General features: G+C 41.0%; 1 protein-coding gene across 1 annotated transcript in view; it reads right to left on the bottom strand.

Annotated features, from left to right (window-relative positions):
- Positions 1–578: 578 nt before the first annotated feature.
- The window catches only part of GVQW3 (GVQW motif containing 3), a 31,137-nt gene continuing 7,813 nt past the window's right edge, over positions 579–23,902 (bottom strand). Inside the window, exon 2 of the mRNA XM_068987946.1 lies at positions 579–839. Within this exon, the coding sequence (XP_068844047.1) occupies positions 579–839 (261 nt within the window). The remainder of the gene's footprint in view (positions 840–23,902) is intronic.

Here is a 23,902-nt window from a genome sequence, read left to right as displayed (position 1 = left end):
AGAACACAGACTCTCTTACTTTTGATAAATGTTTGTGGAATCAAAGAAGAATACCCAGTTTAACCCTTGAGAAGGTTTACCTGCATCAGACTCCAGTTGTTATCCTCATGCATGTTTATTTTCTCACCTAGGGGTTCAGTTCCTCAAAGATAGAATCTATGCCTACTCCTTTATTTCTCTTCCCACAGCTCAGGCCTTTGGCAGGCCCCTCAGTTTTGCTGGGTCTTGGTTTCCATGTCTGTAAAATGAGGAGGGTGAGCTAGAAGTTTAAATCAGGTCACATTCCCACCAGCGCCCAGCACAGAGCCTGGCGCACAATTTCCATCACCCTCCTCGTGGACGACTCTCAGCTCCAACGCTAGAGGCCTCCAGGACTCCAGCTGACATGATGGAGTGTGTACCCAGCACGTCGCAGTCTCTTCCCAAGCTGGCCATGGAAACTGAGCCTCCTCCAGACAGCAGGGCTGCTCTGCTCACACGGATCAAGTTGGGAGCCTCATTAGTCATGTCAGATGACATAGTTAACACTTGGGGCCAGCACAACCAGTTCATCAAAAGCTCCTATGTGCCTGACTCCATCACTGCGGCTGAGGAACTACTGTATGTGGAGCAGACAGCACATCAGAGGAGCAGTGCCAGAGTGCTTCCAAATTGGTTTTGATTAATTGCATGGACATGTCTTTAATTGGTGCCAGGGTACCGGCCAGAGAACTTATGGGAAAGCAGGATGTTATGTTTTCATTCCCTGAAGTCCCATAAAGCAATGAAAGATGAGGAACAGAATCACTGCTCGTTGAAAATTTATCGACCGTGCAGACCCAGAAAACACAAATAACTATCTGAATCGAAACCTAACCTCATTTTCCCAACTCATTGGAAGCCATGCATGTTCCCCTCTGTGCCCCTGCCTGCCTGCTGAGATGTACAACCGAGTGAAAGGTGTGATTTCTGAGAAATGAGTGCATTAGTGTGGAGACGGCACACTTGGCTTTCCCAGATGGGCACAGAGGTATCTGGGAAGGCCCCTCCCCTCAGAAACATCTCCTCCTCCAGCACATCAATATCTTTTGAACTGATATCAGATGTTGATCCACTTTGGGTGAAGCATTCATTCACACACTCATTCTTTCTTTTTCCTCCTTGGAGATTTGTGCTGAGTGTGTCTTAAATACATAGCACTGTTCTGGTGTCATGGGGAATACAGAATGGAGTCAAGTACAGATCCTTCCCTAAGGAAAACAGTTAACTAGGGGAAAAGAGAGGGCAGGGCCACAGAAGAACTAATGCATACGGTTGCATCACAGAAAATGAAACACTGAGATTTGCCATCAAGAAGACTGGCGTTCAAATCTTAGCTCTGATTCTTATTTCTGAGTCATCGCAGAAGTCACTCCAATTTTCTGAGTTTTAACTACAGAATGGGATAAAAACTGGATATTCATGGGTAATCATGAAGCTTATAAGATGTTGTAGAGTTGAAAGAACAGGGTCCAGGGCCTGGCATTGATCAAAAACGGGTTGCCAATTCTGAATAAGCATCACCAGGGAGGTTCTAAGAAAGTGCTATGTGAGAGTTCATGTATTCATGAAACAAATGTTTACCAATCACATACTCTGTGCCAGGCTCTAGGGATTTAAGAAAAGAAGTTCTGCCAGCAACGAGACAGGCCCACTAGGTAGTAACAATGCTATATAGTATGGCCAGTGCGGGTGCATGCTAAGTCGCTTCAGTTGTGTCCAACTCTGTGCGACACTATGGACTGTAGCCCACCAGGCTCCTCTGTCCACGGGATTTGCCAGCCAAGAATACTGGAGTGGGTTGCCATGCCCTCCTCCAGGGGATCTTCCTGACCCAGGGATTGAACTCGAGTCTCCTGTGTCTCCTGCATTGCAGGCGGATTCTTTAACCTGAGCCACCGGAAACCTGCTATGTATGGTAAGAATGGCAGATCGTTATAGGTGTGCTGAGAGAAGCTTGCTCTGAGTCAGTGGGGAGGGAAGGAGACAATGGTCACTCTTACTGAGGGTAAAGAAATAGGATAGATATGCCTAAAAAGGCAATGTTTGGGCCAAGTCCTGAAAAATGAGATTTTCATTTGCATCTAGAACACAAAAGGGTAGTCCACACACAATAACACAATGTTCTTTTTGTTTCTAGGACAAGCAACGATTATCCCCTGGGATTTTGGAATCAGCTTCTCTCTTTTTATGGAAAGTTCTTTCCTTAGGTTTTCCCAAAGGTGGCTGCTTCACATTTATAACCTGGTGTTTTCTCATTTATTCCTTTATTTCTTGTATTTCTCCTTCACTAGAATGCCTGATCCAAGAGAACACAAGATCTTGTCTTTTCTCTTCACTCTATCACAGCATCTAGAACATTGCCTGACACAATGTGGTGTCTGATATATGTTTGTTGCCTGAATAAATAAATAAACTTCAGGAGGCTCAGGAAGGCATACTGCTATCAAGGAAATATAAACACACTGCCTGCTGCACTGTTGGCATTGAATTTTTTTTATCATAAAATTGAACGAGAAATACCTAAAGCACATGCGTGCTCAGTCGTGTCTGACTCTTTGTGACCCCATGGACTGTAGCCTGCCAGGGTCCTCTGTCCACAGAGTTTCTCATGCAAGAATACTGGAGCGGTGGCTGATCCATGTCGATGAATGGCAAAAACCACCACAATGTTGTAAAGTAATTAGCCTCCAATTAAATAAATTAAAAAAATTTTAGAAAGGATACCAGAGTGGGTTGCCATTTCCTTCTCCACGGGATCTTCCTGACCCAGGAATCAAACCCTATCTCTTGTGTCTCCTGAATTAGCAGGCAGATTCTTTACTGCTGAGCCACCTGGGAAGTCTTAGCTAAAGCACCTGGGAAGGCTGGAGGAATTGAGATGGGAAGTAACAGAAGAGGTGGTCTCTGAGCTGCTCCTTGAAGGCCAAGAAGGGTGACAATATGATGGGGATGTTAGAAGGGCATCAGGAGGATTAAGTAAGATAGCTTTTAAATCTCTTCCAACCTTGAGCTTCTAAGATTATCTCCCAAACAAATCATCTCTTGCCACCCTTTGGAGTCTCCTCATCACACCCTTCCTTTCTACCCCACCCTGTCTGGAGTCTGTAAGGACATCTGACACACCATTTCCTGCCAATGTAAATCATGAACTGATGTATGATGCTTGTTCTCAAGTTTTTACCATCCCCCCCACATGGAGATGGCCCCATAACTCAGGGTGGGGGCCCCATGCAAGGATAGCCTTTCCACAGGGCGGCAAATAAGGTGGAACTGTTTAACCACCAGCACCTTCCTGGCCCTGCTCCCAGATAATTTTATGTCCTCTGGTCCTGAATCTGCTTCTTCGTTGGATGCACCTCAGTTCACTTGCTGGAGCACTGATGTGTGACTATTTAACTGCCTTTGCTTCCTGTCCCAGCGATGCTGGGCTTTAGGGAGCATGGGAGAGGGACAAGAAAGAGAGCTTTGTATGAGGTAAGCTTTGACAGTCATAATAAAGGCCCCAAACTAACTTATACATACAGTGCTTGACAATTTACAAAGCCCTAGAGAACTCCGGTTCATCCCTCAAGACCCTGCACCTCTTTTCACTCAGCTTCAACTTTCCCAGGCAGAGCTAATCCTTCCCTCCACACTTTGTAGAGCGTCCATTAGACCCCTTATTACCTTGTAATGAATTTGTGTACATGTCTCATTTCCTTCATTAAACCATCAATTTCTTGATGACAGATCTCTTCTCTCCTAGTTAAACTCATTTCTTTCTTAAAAAGTACTTTTCATCATACATATTTTTCTAATTATAAAAGTAATATTTATAGTTATAATGATCAAAATTGTATATATAAATGTATAATGAAGAAAATTTCAAATAACCTATAATTTCATCACCCAGATAAAACCACTGGTAACACGTTTAATATATCTTGAGCTTTTTTGTAGCATATAGAAAGTAAAAATGGACTATATAATGCATGCGGTTTCACCGTCTGGCTTTAGCATCTTTCCATTGTGAACATAAACACATCATTGACAATTCTTCAAAAACATCATTTTAAATGGCTGCACTATTTTCATTCAATGAGTTGACCACAATTTACCTTACAGTTTCCTCATTGAGAGACATTTAGGCTAGTTACTTCTTTTTACTGCTTTTCCAAATAAAATGAGTAGCTGTACACAGAAGTCTTTATCTACATCTTTGACTATTTCCCTCAGGAAGATTCCTAGAAATGGAATGTCTAGGTCAACTGGTTTGAATTCCTTGAGCTGCTTTTTGATGCTCACTGCCAAATTGCTCTAAGAACCAACTTACACTTCCAGTAGTGCATGAGTGTGCCCATCTTACAGTGTCCTCATCTACATTTAGTATTATCTCATTGGAATCTTCACCAACCACAGCGATCTTCTTGCAGTTTCCCTTAGGGTGGGTAATTTTTCCTAAAGACAGCAAAAATTATTCAACCATGCAGAGTTGTCTTCTTCTGAGCTATTAACCTAAGGAGGGTATATTTGTTTGAACAGATCTTTTACTGCTGTAAATATTTCTATAATTTTGATTTGAAAATTGCCCAAAGAGCAGAAACTTCACTCTTGTGCACCTCAATTGCAATATAATTCTGTCTTTGGGGAATGATTTTTTATTTTCAGCAACCATCAAAAGCCATTTGGAACTCATGGCAAATGAGATGAGGAGCTGCAGCTGGGTTTGAGTCAGAAATGAGGTGTAATTTTACAGTAATGAGATTGAGGTCTTTTTGTGACTTGTAAAGAGGATTCCCACAGGAGTTCTTGGGCAGAAGCGGCATCATCGTAACAAGTGCCAGGCCTCCCTACAGGACCGTTCCAAAGTGAGCACAGGCAGGAGGCATGATTCTAGCTCATATATGGTCTGTCTACCTAGGACTTCATTATAGCCCCAGGTACAGGCATCAATTCATTTCAGAGCTGGTCCTGTTCCACTTTCTCTCTTCATCGAGGCCACTTGGCCCTGATGTGACTCCAGGGCCAAGATCTTAAAGGGCCAGTTTAGGGGGAGGGTGTCTCGTGCATTGCTGCATTGGCAGGCGGGTTCTTTACTGCTAGCAACCCCTGGGAAACCCCCGGAAAACAATGGCACTCCACTCCAGTACTCTTGCCTGGAAAGTCCCATGGACAGAGGAGCCTGGTAGGCTGCAGTCCATGGGGTTGCTAAGAGTTGGCACGACTGAGCGACTTCACTTTCGCTTTTCACTTTCATGCATTGGAGAAGGCAATGGCACCCCACTCCAGTATTCTTGCCTGGAGAATCCCAGAGACAGAGGAGCCTAGTGGGCTGCCGTCTATGGGGTCGCAGAGTCGGACATGACTGAAGCGACTTAGCAGCAGCAGTAGTCTCCTGCATTGCTGCATTGGCAGGCGAGTTCTTTACCGCTAGCAACCCCTGGGAAATCCCCGGAAAACAACATAGGCCACAGAAGCGCAAGCATTCAAGAATGAGATTCAAACCCACACGTGCAGAGCACAATGGATTTAGTAGTCTATCGCTTTAAGCACTCAGCTACCTCACCCAGGTGGCAATAGTGGTAAAGAACCCCCCTACCAAGGCAGGAGATGTGAGAGACACTAGTTCTAACCCTGGGTCGGAAAGATCACCTCCAGGAGGGCAACCACTCCAGTATTCTTGCCTGGAGAATTCCATGGACAGAGGAGCCTGGCAGGCTACAGTCCATGGGATCACAAAGAGTCAGACACGACTGAGAGACTGAGCAGGCACCTAAATGATTTTACTTCACAGGATTGTTAGAAATGGGAACTAAATAGAACCACACCAACATAGACACACACAGATGCACATTCACACAAAATAGCTAAGGTGTACTGAGCACTTACTCTGTGCCCAGTACTGCGATTTATATGCATGTAGCCAACACCGCTGTTTGACCACCTAGAAGCTGTTTCTCTCTTGCTACTTCTTTAGGGGTGATTGTGTAGCCCAGTTCTGGCAAGTGAGATTTAGGTAAAACCCTTCTGGGAGTTATTGGGAGAGCTTTTGCTTTCCTAAGGAAACTGGACTGCTAAGTCTGAGCTGTTTTCCCACCCCCACCCTTTCCAGCCTTGATCTTGAAGGTAAGGTTGGGCATCGCAACCATCTTATAATCTAGATGGAAAGACCAAAGGAGCACCTCTGTTATATAAAAAGTAACTACCTATTTGGTTAAGTCACTGCTAGTTATTGCTTGCAGCTAATAATATTCTAATACACTTGCAAAAAAAGATATCCACACATAATAAAATGCCCTATAAAGTGTTCCCATTGATACTCATATTCAAACACAGTTCCTTCATTCAGAGAACTAATGATATGAATGATGATCGTCTTGTATTTATGTAGCACTTGGCAATTTTCAAAAGATTTTCACATCCATTTTGTCATTTGTTCCTTACAACTCTGTAAGGAAGGCAACTTCTTATCTGAAAAATCCTTTTCAATTGCAAAAGGCTATTTAATAAGTATTTTAGAACACTCATATGTTACACATAGGCTTGTCTTCTTTTCTTTTTTTCCCTTTTTCCTTCCTTCTTTCCTTCTATGCCAACCCTGGCCCTGTTTTTCTCAGACTCACCCCTCAGCCTTCTGCTCTGCAGGGATGTTGATCTATTCAGGCTGGGAATCCAGGTTCCAACACATCTGACTTTGGCCTAGAGGAAGTATCATACTAGCAGGAGATCGGGGGTAGGTGGGGGTGGGAAGGAAGAGGCTGGGATGTTTTTGCCCCCTGCCCCCACCACCATCTGCCTCATGTTATGCCCAGAGTCTGAGTCCCCAAAACTGAGAGAATAAGATGTCCACAGGAATGCAAATGCATGAAGGGGTTTTACTTCTAGCTCGAGCTAGGGCTCCCACCACATCCAACGCAGTGGAGTGGAGCAAGGAGCCCCGAGCCCAGATTTACAGCAGTATTTATAGGTTTTAGAACAGAGCGTTGGCAAGGGCTGATTGGCTGCAGGAGTTTCCTAGTATTTACTAATTGGCTAATCTTTATTGGCTGCAGGGGTTTCCTGGTATTTACTAATTGGCTATTGGCTGCAGGGGGATGTCTTTTACATCCTGATAAACTCAAACCAGGTTACGGGGAGTATGCTGATTAGACAAGTCCTGGCATCCGCGGGGATGACCTCACTGGGCAATGACTCAGCCTTTCCTGTGAGTCCTACCTTAGTCCCTGAAGCCTATCATGGCATTTGTTAGGTCCCAACACGTCAGTGGCATTTCTGGCTGCATATTTTCAATGGCTCCTGCTCCCAATGTTAGGGTTCAAGCTTCTGACCACGTGGCTCCTGGCTTCCATCTCCTGGCTCTCCATCCCCCATGAGACTGCCTTCCCCCTCTGCCCCTTTTGGTTTCCCTAAGCTCTGGGCTGCCTCTCCACCCCCTATCCTATCACCTGTGTAACCAGTCCACTTCATTAGGTCCCTCCACTGTAAATATTTGATGTGTCCTCTTTTTCCTCAGTTACACTCATTGATCCATATCACCTTTTTAGGGCACCCACTCAGGGTCAGGTTCTGTGCAGGACACACAGTGCAAAAGGTGTGCTAGTCTAAGGAGCAAAATGAAAAGCCTCAGCGTGTGATGGTCTCTACTGTTCAGTTCAGTCGCTCATCCCTAAACTCAGCAAAACTTACAGGTAAGTCTTGCCATTGCCTGGGCTTCTTCCTTTTTCCAGAGGCAAGCCAGAGACAATGTGCAGGACCCTCGGTATGTCCCCTTCACTACCCACTGCACGAGTGAGTTTGGGAGTGCTTCTGGATGGTGGCAGAAACGCCTGTTGGCTTTCACCTCCTCCCAGGCAAATGCTCCTACCAAGGGCTCTCAGGCTCAGGACAGCCCAGCTTCCACGACCTGCATTGTACTCCCTTCCCTTCTCTTCTAAACAGTCTTACCTAAAGAAGCAGGAAGAATCTTTTAGAGAGTCTTCGCTTCAGCAAAATGCCAGAGATGAATTATCCATAAAAGTTAATAATGGAGAGAGGCCAGTGGTACCAAGTCAACTTGAAGATGCTTAGATATCTTGCACGGGATTTTGCAGACTGGACAAAAATCCCATTTAAAGTTTTATGGCTTTGTCAATGTAGACAACCATTCTGAGCTTCAGTTTTCTCACCCACAAAATGGAGACAATACATGTCTTCCTCATAGGATGATTGTTTCTGATCTGAGAAACTTCAGAAACGTGACCAATTATCCTAACATAGATGGGTCCCCCCCCCACCAACTATAGACACATGGAGATGCTGTATGAACTATAACAGACAAGTCATATTTTTATTGCCAGTTTTGAAAAAAATATAAAGAGAAACCTCTAGGTATAAGAAATGGAAAACTCAAAGCCAGAACAGGGCACAGGTGATGTGCCTGAGCTGCCACAGAGATGTCACACTTAGTTATAGATCCTGAGAGCTGCAGGCCAGGGTTACACTGTACACTAAGGAGTAGAGATGGAGCTTCAGTTCTGGACAAGTAAGAAAGTTGGAACAGAGCCTGCTGCAAAAAGCCCTGACATTGGAAGCTCTGTCCTCTTCCATGAAAAGGAGACTGGCAAAACTCTATCCCAAGGTCAGAGAAGTTCAAGGAAGCTATATGTCTGATGAGGCCTTGGGTAGGGTAAAAAATGGCACTCATGAGAAACAGAAATTCTAATCATGGCCAAATGCTTAATGCTTATGGGGGGTTTAAATTTACTTTACCTGTATGTGAAAACAGCTACTGAGAAGTTAACATAAAATTCTTGGATTAGGGCTGAAGTAAGACCTATTAAAATTCTTAGGTTTAGGCTGAAGCGAATTCAAAATAGCTCTGCAGGATGCTTAACAATTCAGGGCTTGCAGATCCACTAGAAAAAGCAATCCTTGATGAGGACGCTCACAAAAAGGATCCACCCCATGAGGAAAGAAATGAGCAGAATGGAGAGTCATTCGACATAACAAACTAGAAAGAAGAAGGGTAAAAACAGAACCATCTGAAAGAGACTATGAATTAGGATGATTAAAATAGACATAAGAGAAGCAGTCGAAGCCATAATAAAATAACAGAATAGCATAAGAGGAAAAGAGTGGGGAGATTTGAAAAACAACCATTAGAACTTCCTGAAATGAAAGACACTGCCACTGAAATTAAAAACTCAAAGGATATTAAACTACCTATAGATCTAGCTGAAGAGTGACTTAGAAGAGAAATTTGAGGAAATCACCCAAAACAGAATAAAAAGAGATAAAGAGATAAAAAACCTGAACAAGAATTTAAAAGATATGAGTGATAAAAAGAGAAAGTCAAGCAGGAATTCCAGAAAGATTTAATAGAGGGAATGATGGAAAATCATTATTTAAAATATTACAGCTATATAAGTCAGGGTTCTCCAGGGAAACAGAACCAACAATTTCATAACTAGTCATACCCTGATGAAACTGCAAAACCACAAGGCAAAGAGAAAACTATAAAAGCCCTCACTGAAAAGGGCCAGATTACCTAAAGGGATGTTTACTATGACAGCAGCCTTTTCATCAGCAACAATGGAAACCAAAATACAAGAAGATAATATCTTCAAAATGTGGAAAGAGAATAAACCTCAAACTACAATTCTGTACAAGTTCAATTCATAAGCGACACCAAATTTTCAGCCATTTGCAGACAAGCGAAGATGATGAGTTTACCTTACACAAGCTTTGCTGAAAGAATACGAGTGGATATACTTCAGTAAGAAGAAAATAATTCAATCCAGAAAAATAAGTTAGATGTAAGGAGGAGGATGCAATCAAGGCGCTAGAGTCAGCTCACATCAGCCCAAAGAGCCAACTTAAAATTTCAGGAATTTTGAGAACTGGATGTTAAACAGTCATTGCTAGAGGGAGGAGGGAGGGGGGGTTCAGGTTGGGGAACACGTGTATACCTGTGGCGGATTCACGTTGATGTATGGCAAAACCAATATAATATTGTAAAGTAATTAGCCTCCAATTAAAATAAATAAATGTATATTTTTAAAAAATAAATAAAAGTTAAATCACACAAACTTACATTTAAATGAATTACTTTAAAATAAAGGTTTAAAATCCTCACAATGTATCACTTCTTAATTATTTTACTACAACTTTGCTATTATCTATGCTCCTGAGGTTATTTATATCTCGGTATGGTGGAAATACTATGTAAATGGTGTGCTGCTGGGCATCTTTTCCCTTTCTCTAGATTTCAGTGACGTCACATTGCTAGCTTGAATATAGCTTGAGCACTTCAAAGGCCAACAAATGCTACAAATCAAGACTACCTTTGGAGTTCTCCCTTTGGACAATGGATGCGAATGCACCTGTCAGTGCAGGGGACATGGATTTGATTCCTGGTCTGGGAAGATTCCACATGCTACAGGGCAACTAAGCCCGTGCACCACGATGACTGAAACCTGTGAGCCCTACAGCCCATACTCTGCAAAAAGAGAAGCCACCACAATGATAAGCCCAGCACTGTAACTAGAGAGTAGCTCCCGCTCTCTGCAACAAGTGAAAGCCTGCATGCAGCAAGGAAGACCCAGTGCAGCCAAAATGAATTAAAAAAAAAAAAAAGACTCCCTTACTCCCTACCACGTGAGAGCTGATTGTTACTATCTATCAGCACATGGGGCTTCCCAGGTATCGCTGCTGATAAAAAATCCGCCTGCCAGTGCAGGAGACAAACATAAGAGATGTGGGTTCAGTTCCTGGGATGGGAAGATCTGCTGGAGGAGGGCATGGCAACCCACTCCTGTATTCTTGCTTGGAGAATTCCAATGGACAGAGGAGCCTGGAGGTTGCAGTGCAGGGGGCTGCAGAGTTGGACACAACTTAAGTGACAGCATGCATCAGCACACTGCTGAATATAAGAAATAATGGTTTCCACTGCTAGGTATATGTCCAAGAGAACTGAAAACATGTCTCCACAAAAATACTTAGATACAAATATTCATAGCAGTTAGTATAATTGCTAAAAAGTAGAAATAAGTCAAATGTCCACCAACCAATGAACAGACAAATAAAATGTAGCTTATTCATACAATGGAATATTATTAAGGCATAAGAAGGAATGAAGTACTGAAGTACATATTCTAACATGAATGAATCTTGAAAACATTGTGCTAAATGAAAGAAATTAGACACAAAAAGCCATATACTATATGATTCCATTTATACGAAATATCCAGAATAGGCAAATCTGTAGAGACAAGAAGTAGATTAATGGTTACCAGGGGCTAGGGAAAGAAAGCTGAGTGCGGAAGAACATGCTTTTGAACTGTGGTGCTGGAGAGGACTCTTGAGAGTCCCTTGGACTGCAAGGAGAGCCAACCAGTCAATCCTTAAGAAAGTCAGTCCTGAATATTCATCAGAAGGACTGATACTGAAGCAGAAACTCCAATACTTTGGCCACCTAATGCGAAGAACTGATTCATTGGAAAAGACTCTGATGCAGGGAAAGATTGAGGGCAGGAGACAACAGAGGCTGAGATGGTTGGATGGGATCACTGACTCAAAGGACATGAGTTTGAGGACCCTCTGGGGGTTGGTGATGGACAGGGAAGCCTGGTGTGCTGCAGTCCATGGCGTCGCAAAGAATTGGACACAACTGAGCAGTGGAACTGAACTGAACTGAGGGTGTAGGGATAGGAGGTGGGGGGTAATACCAGTAATGAGTATGAGATTTCTTTGGGGAATAGTGATTGCACAATCTTGTGAATATGCTGAAAATTATTGAATTGTAACTGTAAAAGAGTGAATTTTATTGTATGCAAGAAAGGACTTGGGGAAGGAGGAAGGAGTAGTTAGGGAGTTTGGGACTGACATGTACACACTGCTATATTTAAAATGGATGACCACCAAGGATCTATGCATAGCACAAGGAGCTCTGTTCAGTGTTATATAACAATTTAAATGGGAAAAGAATTTGAAAAAGACTAGATACCTGTATAACTGAATCACTTTGCTGTACACCTGAAACTAACAAAACATTGTTAGCCAACTATACTCCAACATGAAATAAAAAGTTTAAATGAGAAAGAAATAAAGAAAGGTAGGCAGAGAAACTGGTATGTGTGTTTGTAAATCTAAAGAAATACCGGCTGTTAAAACATCTAATGGAGGGAGTTGAGTGGTTAAAAGTAAGTTGGAACCAAAACACTGAAAACCAAATTACCTGGAAGATAAAAGGGGGTGGAGAGCAGACTTAAAGAATTCTAAAGTTCCTGAAATCTTCACAATGAGCTAGTGATTAACTTAACAATGTTAGGTTGAGCATGTGCATTAGTAACCGAGGAACATCCACTGAAGGAATATAATTAGAAAGTATAATTTCCAAACCACTAGTGAGACTAAAAAGGGGGTAAAGAAAATAACCAAAGTAAAAGAGGACAGGATAAGAGAATAAAGCAAATAAAACACGTGGCAAATGACAAAACAAAGGGGGAAGATATCTCCAATATATCAAAATGAGAAGAAATGTAAACATGGGTATGAGACAAAGATTCTTAGATTAGATTTTTAAAAATCCAGCTGTATGTTGGTTACAAGAATGCATTCAAAAGTTAAGGACACAGAAGTGTTAAGAGGATGGGGAAGATATACTAGGCAAATACAAAATGAAATAATGCAACAATAATAGATTTTAAGTCAAAAAGCATTGTTAGGGATAGAGTAAAATGCCTTAATGATAAAAGGGACAGTTCATCAGAAAGATATAATGACCAGAACATATTTGTTCCAAATGGAAATATTACCTCCAAATGCATAAGACAGAATTACAAGGAGAAATGGACAAATCCACATAGTGGGAGATTTTGACACATCTCCCTCAGTAGCTAATAGGGTAAGAAGACAAAATATTTGTAAGGCTATAGAAGATTTGACTGACTGGAAAAGGTCAGTTTTCATTCCAATCCCAAAGAAAGGCAATGCCAAAGAATGCTCAAACTACCACACAATTGCACTCATCTCACACGTTAGTAAAGTAATGCTCAAAATTCTCCAAGCCAGGCTTCAGCAAGACGTGAACTGTGAACTTCCAGATGTTCAAGCTGGTTTTAGAAAACACAGAGGAACCAGAGATCAAATTGCCAACATTCACTGGATCATGGAAAAAGCAAGAGAGTTCCAGAAAAACATCTATTTCTGCTTTATTGACTACGCCAAAGCCTTTGACTGTGTGGATCACAATAAACTGTGGAAAATTCTGAAAGAGATGGGAATACCAGACTACCTGACCTGCCTCTTGAGAAACCTATATGCAGGTCAGGAAGCAACAGTTAGAACTAGACATGGAAAAACAGACTGGTTCCAAATAGGAAAAGGAGTACGTCAAGGCTGTATAGTGTCACCCTGCTTATTTAACTTACATGCAGAGTACATCATGAGAAACACTGGGCTGGAAGAAGCACAAGCTGGAATCAAGATTGCCAGGAGAACTATCAATAACCTCAGACATGCAGATGACACCACCCTTATGGCAGAAAGTGAAGAGGAACGAAAAAGCCTCTTGATGAAAGTCAAAGTGGAGAGTGAAAAAGTTGGCTTAAAGCTTAACATTCAGAAAACGAAGATCATGGCATCTGGTCCCATCACTTCATGGGAAATAGATGGGAAAACAGTGGAAACAGTGTCAGACTTTATTTTTGGGGGCTCCAAAATCACTACAGATGGTGACTGCAGCCATGAAATTAAAAGACACTTACTCCTTGGAAGGAAAGTTATGACCAACCTAGATAGCATATTGAAAAGCAGAGACATTACTTTGCCAACAAAGGTCCATCTAGTCAAGGCTATGGTTTTTCCTGTGGTCATGTAAGGATGTGAGAGTTGGACTGTGAAGAAAGCTGAGTGCCGAAGAATGGATGCTTTTGAACTGTGGTGTTCAAGACTCTTGAGAGGCCCTTGGACTGCAAGGAGATCCAACCAGTCCATTCTGAAGGAGATCAGTCCTGGATGTTCATTGGAAGGATTGATGCTGAGGCTGAAACTGCAATACTTTGGCTACCTCATGCGAAGAATTGACTCATTGGAAAAGACCCTGATGCTGGGAGCGATTAGGGGCAGGAGGAGAAGGGGATGACAGAGGATGAGATGGCTGGATGGCATCACTGACTCGATGGACATGAGTTTGGATAAATTCCGGGAGGTGGTGATGGACAGGGAGGCCTGGCATGCTGCAATTCATGGGGTTGCAAAGAATCGGACACGACTGAGTAACTGAACTGAACTGAGCTGATAGAAGATTTGAGCAACACAAAGATCACTTTTTCTTTCTATCTTTCCATACGTCCATTCCTGGGCCTTGAAAGTTCCTCTTTCCTATAGCTCTACACTGAGTTAACTGCCAAGCCTTGTGGATTCTCACTGTAAAGTGGGCTGGTTTCCTGCCAACATCTTTTCATCCTGGAGTTAATTCTTTGGCTCAGGCTTTAGTTTTCCTGCCTGAACCATTGTAATTGGTTCCTAATTGATCCCCCTATATTTATAGAGAACTGCCCAGATGACATGTGGTTTAGGAGTTTCATATTGACACTATACATTTTATTGTTGGATTAAACCAGACCAAAAGTACTACAATATTTCAGTCCCAGTGGAATTACTTTTACTGAACTGAACTCTGGTGTGAGGTTATCAGCTATTTGGAGGGATGTAAAGACAGAATCCTGGGAAACTCCTTCTGGCTGGTATATTATTCCAGGCACACAGTGTAACCTCTTTGAGAGGAATATTGGGAGGAAATATTCTGGAATCTGTGTGTCTCTTATACAAGAGTTTGTACGTATTTAATGAACACTAAATCAAGTAACCGATATTTCCACTTTACTAGGGTTAGTAGAGAACTCACAGCCAAGCTTGCTGGCTACTTTTAATAAGTACAGTAGTTCTCCTTTATCTGCTGTTTGCTTTCCACAGTTTTAGTTACCTGTGGTCAACTATAGTCAGAAAATATTAAGTGGAAAATTCTAGAAATAATTTATAAGTTTTAAATTGCATTCTATTCTGAGTAGCTTGATGAAATCTCATGCTGCCTGCTCTATTCTATGCAGGATCGCCAACCATAGTGTCATTCGTTCCTGACATCCAACCATCAACATTGTCACAGTTCTCAATGATCCAGGATCATCTGGAGCAGATGATTCTCATCAGCGCATTAGAAGGTCAGTACTAGCCTAACGTTACATCACAATATCAACTTCACTCACCTCACTTAATCTTATCACATAGAAATTTTATCATCTCACACCATCACAGGAAAAAGTAAAGTGAGTACAGTTCAGTTCAGTTGCTCAGTCGTGTCCAACTCTTTGCGACCCCATGAATCGCAGCACGCCAGGCCCCCGTGTCCATCACCAATTCCCGGAGTTCACTCAGACTCACGTCCATCGAGTCCGTGATGCCATCCAGCCATCTCATCCTCTGTCATCCCCTTCTCCTCCTGGCCCCAATCCTTCCCAGTATCAGAGTCTTTTCCAATGAGTCAACTCTTCTCATGAGGTGGCCAAAGTACTGGAGTTTCAGCTTCAGCATCATTTCTTCCAAAGAAATCCCAGGGCTGATCTCCTTCAGAATGGACTGGTTGGATGTCCTTGTAGTCCAAGGGACTCTCAAGAGTCTTCTCCAACACCACAGTTCAAAAGCATCAATTCTTCGGCGCTCAGCCTTCTTCACAGTCCAACTCTCACATCCTTACATGACCACAGGAAAAACCACAGCCTTGACTAGATGGACCTTAGTCGGCAAAGTAATGTCTCTGCTTTTCAATATGCTATCTAGGTTGGTCATAATTTTCTTCCAAGGAGTAAGTGTCTTTTAATTTCATGGCTGCAGTCACCATCTGCAGTGATTTTGGAGCCCAAAAAAATAAAAAGTCTGACACTGTTTCCACTGTTTTCCCATCTATTTCCCATGAAGTGATGGGACCAGATGCCATGATCTTTGTTTTCTGAATGTTGAGCTTTAAGCCAACTTTTTCACTCTCCACTTTGACTTTCATCAAGAGGCTTTTTCGTTCCTCTTCACTTTCTGCCATAAGGGTGGTGTCATCTGCATGTCTGAGGTTATTGATAGTTCTCCTGGCAATCTTGATTCCAGCTTGTGCTTCTTCTAGCCCAGCATTTCTCATGATGTACTCTGCATGTAAGTTAAATAAGCAGGGTGACAATATACAGCCTTGACATACTCCTTTTCCTATTTGGAACCAGTCTGTTGTTCCATGTCTAGTTCTAACTGTTGCTTCCTGACCTGCATATAGGTTTCTCAAGAGGCAGGTCAGGTGGTCTGGTATTCCCATCTCTTTCAGAATTTTCCACAGTTTATTGTGATCCACACAGTCAAAGGCTTTGGCGTAGTCAATAAAGCAGAAATGATGTTTTTCTGGAGTACAGGACAACAATATATTTTGACAGAGACCATATTCACATAATTTTTATTATAGTAGCTCATTATAATTGTTCTATTTTGTTATTCACTGTTGTTGTTAATCTCTTATGGTGCCTAATTTATTAAGCTTTATCATAAATATGTATATATACGAAAACAGTACATATAGGGTTCACATTACTTGTGGTTTCAAGCATCTACTGGGGGTCTTGGAATACATTCCCTGCAAATAAGAGGGGGAGACTACTGTATTCAGAATAATGATATCTAATATTTATTGAATGCTTGCTCTGAACCTAGCACTGTTCCAAATGCTTTCCAGGTACTGTTTAACCCTCATCTCATTCCAGTGAGATAAGATCATTAAGATCCTCTCTTAAAGATGAGGAAATTGAGACCCAGAATGATTATATGACTGGCACAGGGTTTATAGTGTTGACTTAAAAAAAAAAAAAAGCACATTAGAATTGTGAGTAAAGTTTTATTTAGGGCAAAATGAGGACTATCACCTGGGAGACAGCATCTCAGATAACTCTGAGAAACTGCTCCAGAGATGTAGAGGGGAAGGTCAATATATATGTGATTTTGGTGAAGGGAACCTACATGCAATCAAGCACATAATTTTTTGCAGAAGGCTTTTGCTAGTCACGAGAAGTCATCACCATGAAGGATTTTAGTGTTTTTCTAGAAATGAGGACATATAAGAATTGAGCTCATGAAATCAGCTCCTAAAAATATCCAAATATCTGAAGACCTGTTCTGCCAGTTTTTCCCGGAGTACAGAGTGCCTCATTTCTACTCTCCACTCTGAGCTCCTTTCAGGGAGTGCTGAAAATCAGCAGCTGCAGCAGCACGATTTAATCTGTGTAGACAGCAAGTGCCAATTTGTAGCTGACAATAGCTAGTAAGATGGAAAACCAGAGTCTGGATCCAGGCAGTCTTTTTCCAGAGTCCATACTCTTAACCACTATACATATTACATCTTTAAGTTTTATGGTACGCATGCCCATGAGCTAATTATAAGCCCTAGCTCTATTAATTTTCTGTGTTTATACTGTTGCCTCTGGCCAAGATGTAGTAATAGGGATTAGACCTATTTCTGGAGAAAATATATGAAACAATGATTTTTAAGACACTGGATATCAGGTAACTAAACATAGTGATTCCTAAAAGAGGAAGTAAGTGAAGTAAGCCCTGTGATTATCTCTGCTTTCCTCCTGGAGAGGATTTCCTAGCCTTGGTGCCAAGAGAGCAAACCCAGGCAGAACTCAATAGTTCCCCTGAGTTGAGGAGATGGAGTGGAGAATCTGGGGTGGTTGAGGTGTTGAGTTCACACAGAAGAATGCCAAAAAGAAGAGAGGTGAACAGAAAGGAAGCTCTGGCTATCTGCTGTGGGTCCACCTTGAGTCTTCAGCATGCATCTGAGGAAACTACCTGAATCCAGAAAAAGAATCATCCAAAAGAATTAGAAGGAATAATTCTTGAATATCACAGAGGTCCAGTGCCTGCTCCCAACATTAAGAGTGGCAAGGTATAAATCACAAGGCATCAGATGGGCTTTGTCACAATAATGGGGCAAATTTAGCCCTAGGATAACTTAGTTGCTCTAGTCCCATCTAACAAAGCTTAAAAATAACAGCCAAAATCTCTTTTCCAAAAGTCAAAGGACCCATATAAAAGGACCCATAATGAGGGGAGAAAAATCGGTCACTTAAAACTGATAAAGATAGGTAGAATGAGTAGATAAGGACATTAAAATAGCTATATTCCACATGACCAAGAAACTAGAGAAAAGAGTGGGCTTGATAATAGAGACATTGACAATACAAAAAAAGACCCAGGGACTTCCCTACAACCAGTGCCCATATTTTGGTTTCAAAACACCGTTCTCCAATAAAAGGAACCAAAGCACTTTAGAGAAATGGTTGATTACAGATCTGGAGTAGGGAAAATGTAAGATGATCCTGGAGCATAATGTAATAGTAGAAAGGGGGATTGGATGCAGGAGGAGAAGGGGACGACAGAAGATGAGATGGCTGGATGGCATCACTGACTCGATGGACGTGAATCTGAGTGAACTCCGGGAGTTGGTGATGGACAGGGAGGCCTGGCGTGCTGCAATTCATGGGGTCGCAAAGAGTCGGACACGACTGAGTGACTGAACTGAACCTAACTGAACTGAAGGAAGTGTTAAGAAAATGAAAGGATGGACCATGTCAAAGAGACACAGAAATCAATCTTAAAGGGCATCCAGTGGCCAAAGCTGGAACCATTCGAGCAATAAAATAAATAAAATAGTATTGAATTATAATATAAAATGTTAAATACACATGAATCCAAACTGATATAAACCAGTCATTGAATAAATAAATAAATTGGGGAGAAAATATATTAATAACTATTCTATATAGAAGAAGTCTGAATAATATATGTAGATACTACCCCCCACCATAAGAGGTGGAACTTAATCACTCCCCTCTCCTTGAATGTGGCCTGAACTTAGTGATTTGCTTCTAAAGAACAAAGTATGGAAAGAGAAGAATAGTAACATTACAGTAGGAAAATCTAGCAAAACTGCCTTAACCAAGTGATTAAAATAACATCATCAATGATGAAATGTGGATATAATGTGCCCTCTAATTTGATGTAACAATAAGGACCCTTCACTTCTATATTATTCTTTCCCCAAATCCACAACCCCAGTCTAATCATGAGGAAAACATCAGACAAATCCAAAGTAAGGATAGTCTATAATATACATGACCAGTATGCCTCAAAATTTTCAAAGTCATTAATAACAAACCAAAAAAACAGACTGAGAAACTGTAGTGGGTGAGAAGAGAAGACATAACAGTTAAATGAAATGTGCCATCTTCAGCTGATTCTTGGAACATAAAAGACATTAATGGAAAAAGTGTTGAAATCTGAATAAAATGTGTTAATTATTTACTATTAATGCACCAATGTTGATATCTTAGTTTTGGTAAGTATATTATGGTAATGAAAGAAAATAACATTAGAGGAAACTGAAACTGGATGAAAGGCATGTGGAATGCTTTGCAAATTTTCTATGACTCCAAAATTATTCCAAAACTAAAAAGCTACTTAAAAAATCAAACAAAACCCAAACCAAATTTCTAGGGATAGAAACTACAGATGAGAAGTACATAAAATGAAATAAAAATAAATTAGGTATTTCAGAGGAAAGGATTCATAGACTTGGAGACATAGCAATAAAAACTACACAGAAAGACACAAGAGGGGAAAAAAAGACAGAAAATATTGAACAGAGCATCACTGAGTTAAGGAACAACTTCAAGTAGACTAATATACATGTAATTGGAGACCGTAGAGGAAGGAGGGGCAAAAAAATTTTTGAAAGAAATGATAGACATAAATTTTCCAAATTTGATGAAAACTTTAGGGCCACACATTCAAGAATCCCAATGAACCTCAAGCACAAGAAACATGAAGAAAACTACACCAGGGTATATTAATAAAATTGCTAAGGTCCATGATAGTGTCTGAAGAGCAGCATGAGAGAAAACAGTACATACAGAGGAACAAAGGTAAGAATTAACCCAGAAGATAGTGAAGCAAAATCTTTCAAATATGGAAAGAAAGAAAAAAAGAACTGTTTACTTATAATTTGAAAATATTTTTCAAAAACAAATGTGAAAATAGGGAAAGAACATTCTTTTCAACAAATGGTGTAAGGACAACTGGACATCCACATGTGCAAGTATAAAGGTGGGCATTCATCTCACACTATATACAAAACCAAACTCAAAATGGATCAAATACCTAAATATAAGAGCTAAAACTATACAACTCTTGGGAGAAAACATAGGGGCAAATCCTCATGGCTCTGGATTTGGCGATGTTTTCTTAGCATAAGCAACCAAGAAAAAAATAGATCAGCAGCAGCAGCACCAGAATTCATCAAAATGTAAAAAATTTGTGCATCAAAGGACACTATCAAGAAAGTAAACAGACAATCCATGGAAATTCCTTGGTGGTCCAGTGGTTAGGACTCTGCTCTTCCACTGCAGGTGGGCACTGGTTTGAGCCCTGATTGGGGAACTAAGATCCCATAACCATGCAGCGTGGCCAAAAAGATTAAATTAAATTAAGAACTTTTATAAATAAAAAGACAATCCACAAAATGGCAGAAAGTATTTGCAAAGCATGTACTTGATCAGGGTTTCAGTTCAGTTCAGTTCAGTTGCTCAGTCGTGTCCGACTCTTTGCGACCCCATGAATCGCAGCACGCCAGGCATCCCTGTCCATCACCAACTCCCATCCAGAATATATAAAGAACTCTTACAACTCAACAACAAAAAGATAAATGACCCAAATAAAATGGGCAAAAGACCTGAATTAACATTTCCCCAAAGAAAATATACACAAGGGCCAAAAAATACATGAAAACACGCTCAGTATCATTAGTTATTAGGGACATGGGAATCAAAATCAAAAGATACCACTTCAGACTCATTAGCATGGATAGAGTAAGAAATGAAGTGTTGGAGAGAATGTGGACAAATTGAAACCCTTACCTTGTACATTGTTGGTGGTAACATAAAATGGCATAATTATTATGGAAAAGTCAGGTGGTTCCTTACTAAGTTAAACATATAATACCATATTACCCAGCAATTCCATTCCTAGGTATATACTCAGGAAAATTAAAAACAAATATTTAAACAAAAACTTGTATATACATGTTCATAGCAGCACTATTCATAAGTCAAAAGGTGGAAACAACCTAGATGTCTATCAGACATTTAAACATCAATAGATAAAGATGTGGTATATCAAGACAATAGACTATTACTCAGCCCTAAAAAGTAATGGAGTTCTGATGCATGCTACAACATGGATGAATCAGCAAACATTATGCTAGTTCAAAAAAGCCGACACAAAGGCCACATATTGCATGATTCTGCTTATTTGAAATGCCAAGAATAGGCAAATCCATAGAGACATAAAGTTGATTAGTGGTTGCCAGGTGCTGCAGAAGTGGTTAAATGAGTGAATAGTTGATGGATACAAAATTTCCTTTTGGAATGTTCTGGAACTAGACAGTGGTGATAATCGCACAATACCGTGAACGGGCCAAATGCTACTGAAATGCACACTTTGATTAAAATGGTGAATTTAATCACACACACACAAAAGCACCATAAATGTCTATTCTTTCATTCATCTATCAAACATTTATTGAACAGTTCCAGGCAAGCTTTATTCTGGATGCAAGAAATACAGAGAGTAATCACATGTGGTTTTGGGTTGGTAGGGAAGGAAAAACATTCTGCAAACAATTAAGTTCAGATAAGTGTTATGGTTTCCTTGACATAAGAATAGGCACTGTACATTGTGGGGTCTGCTTTACCAAGAAGTAGAGGGTAGAGGACAGCAATGGTAAGGCTGAGTAGGAGTTTGCCAGGTGGATGGCAGCAAGGATGGATTCCAGGCAGAGGGTGTGACTTAATCAAGCTCAAAAAGCTGGCATCAAAAAGCCTGTGGCTTTTTTTTTAAAGCAAACTCCAAACTAAATAGGATGTGCGCAGCATTGCAGAGAATGGACTTCAGAACCGTGATGTGACAGGTAGCTGACCACCCCTGTCTGGATGCAGTATGTGACACTAAGACATGTTAGGGGAATGACCTGGACTTGACAGGATGCAAGGGTCAAAGGAAGTGTGACTCCAAAATTGGGCTACTTTGTTGGTGGTGGAAATTGCCAGTCCTTAAAGTGGGCCTGCAGGACATTCAATTCTTAATGGGACATCAAACTAGAATTTATACTCCTCCCCATCTTATGTAGTCTACTTTTAATTTTTTTTTTTTTTTGTATTTGAGACCTTCTTCCCTTTTTCTTGGGCTTCTTCTCTTTTCTTGTTTGAAATATATGTTACTATGGAAATGTCATGGTGCAGTATAGTGGCATTTACAAGTGAAGTGTAAAGAATTTTCAGAACATCTAGAAACACAAATCTAGGGTTTAGGAATATAAGCCCTAATGATGTGACAGTGTTCATGCTTTCAGATACTGTCATGAATATAAATACACCCGGAAATTTCAGACAGCAGAGAGGAGATAGTTGAGAATTTTATTAAGACTTATGTGCCCAGATTTAAAAAAATGTGATAAATATTAAAAACACAAAACATTAACACACTACTTGGGAAGAACATCTGGAAAAAAAATGAATGACAGAATGCCAACATTTACTTGTGAAAACATACCTCTGGGAGAAGGAGAAGGCCCAGACATCCCAGAAAAACTTGGAAAAACCTTTTTACCACCTTCTATGCCATAAATATGTTCTCCCCAAATTGCATGTAAATCAGTTATTGATAAACCATATTCATCAAATGCAAGAGTGACCATTATTTTAAAGTTATCTGAAGAATGTACACTTTAGTGAAGGAAATTATTACCAATGGAGTAATGGAAAAAAAGTCACTGGACTGAGTGAAATTCAGGGTCCTTCATTATTATCCCGGCTCTGTCACCAACTAGATGTGTGATTCAAGAAAATTCACTCAATCTCTCCTGGGCCAATTTCCTCATCTAATCTGGGTGAATTTGAATTTTCACTTATTAGGTTCTTAAAGCAAGTCAGAGGAGTGATGGCCCACAGCCTGACGTCTGGTTTCTTCTGAGAGGTAACATCACAGGACAGAACTGAAGGCCCTTTAACACAAGAGGAGCTTTTACACAACAGGAACTGGGGATGTCAATGCCAGTCAGACAGTTGCCATTGCTCTCTGTGTTTTGCCTCTTTATACTCCCCTTTCTCATCCCCACAATCACCCTAAGTGTGACAGTTCCAACTTTTGTTCCCAATTCTTTACAAAAGCTTGTTCTATAGCTGACTTGTGGGAAAAAGCCTGACAGTCTAAGGTAGGAGCCCATTCTCAGGGGTCTCTCCACATCTGGCCTTTCCCTACCATACAAGGCTGGTACCGCCCGAGGGCAAGGGCTATACCCTCTGTGCCTAGTACAGATGCAGGCCTAAAGAAGGAACTCAGGGGCTTCCCTGGTGTGCAGTAGATAAGAATCCTCCTGCCACTACAGGGGACACAGGTTCGATCCCTGGTCTGGGAAGATTCCACATGCTGTGGAGCAACTAAATCCATGTGCCACAATTACTGAGCCCATGCTCTAGAGCCTGTGTTCCACAACAAGAGAAGCCACTGCAAATGGTGAAATTCCTGAACCCTAGAGGTGAACTTTTGGCTGTTTTTTTTAAACATTTCTGAACTCCCCAAATTTTCTACAATGTGGAAAAAATATACAGAAACCACAAGTATTAAACCTTCTTTTTCCTGGCTTTTAGACAATACCCTGGTTTCCCATAAATAATGTAAACTTTGCCCAGTTCTGCAATGTTTGGGACAGGATCTAGGTCACACATCTTTTCTTTAATAGAAACAGCCAGTATAGTTTCCTAGTCCATTGTGCTTAAAG

This window comes from Capricornis sumatraensis, chromosome 16 (genome assembly GCF_032405125.1).
Source record: "Capricornis sumatraensis isolate serow.1 chromosome 16, serow.2, whole genome shotgun sequence".
NCBI classification, from domain to species: Eukaryota; Metazoa; Chordata; class Mammalia; order Artiodactyla; family Bovidae; genus Capricornis; species Capricornis sumatraensis.
The sequence above is the reverse complement of the archived record's forward strand: the minus strand, read 5'-3'. Positions and strand labels throughout refer to the sequence as shown.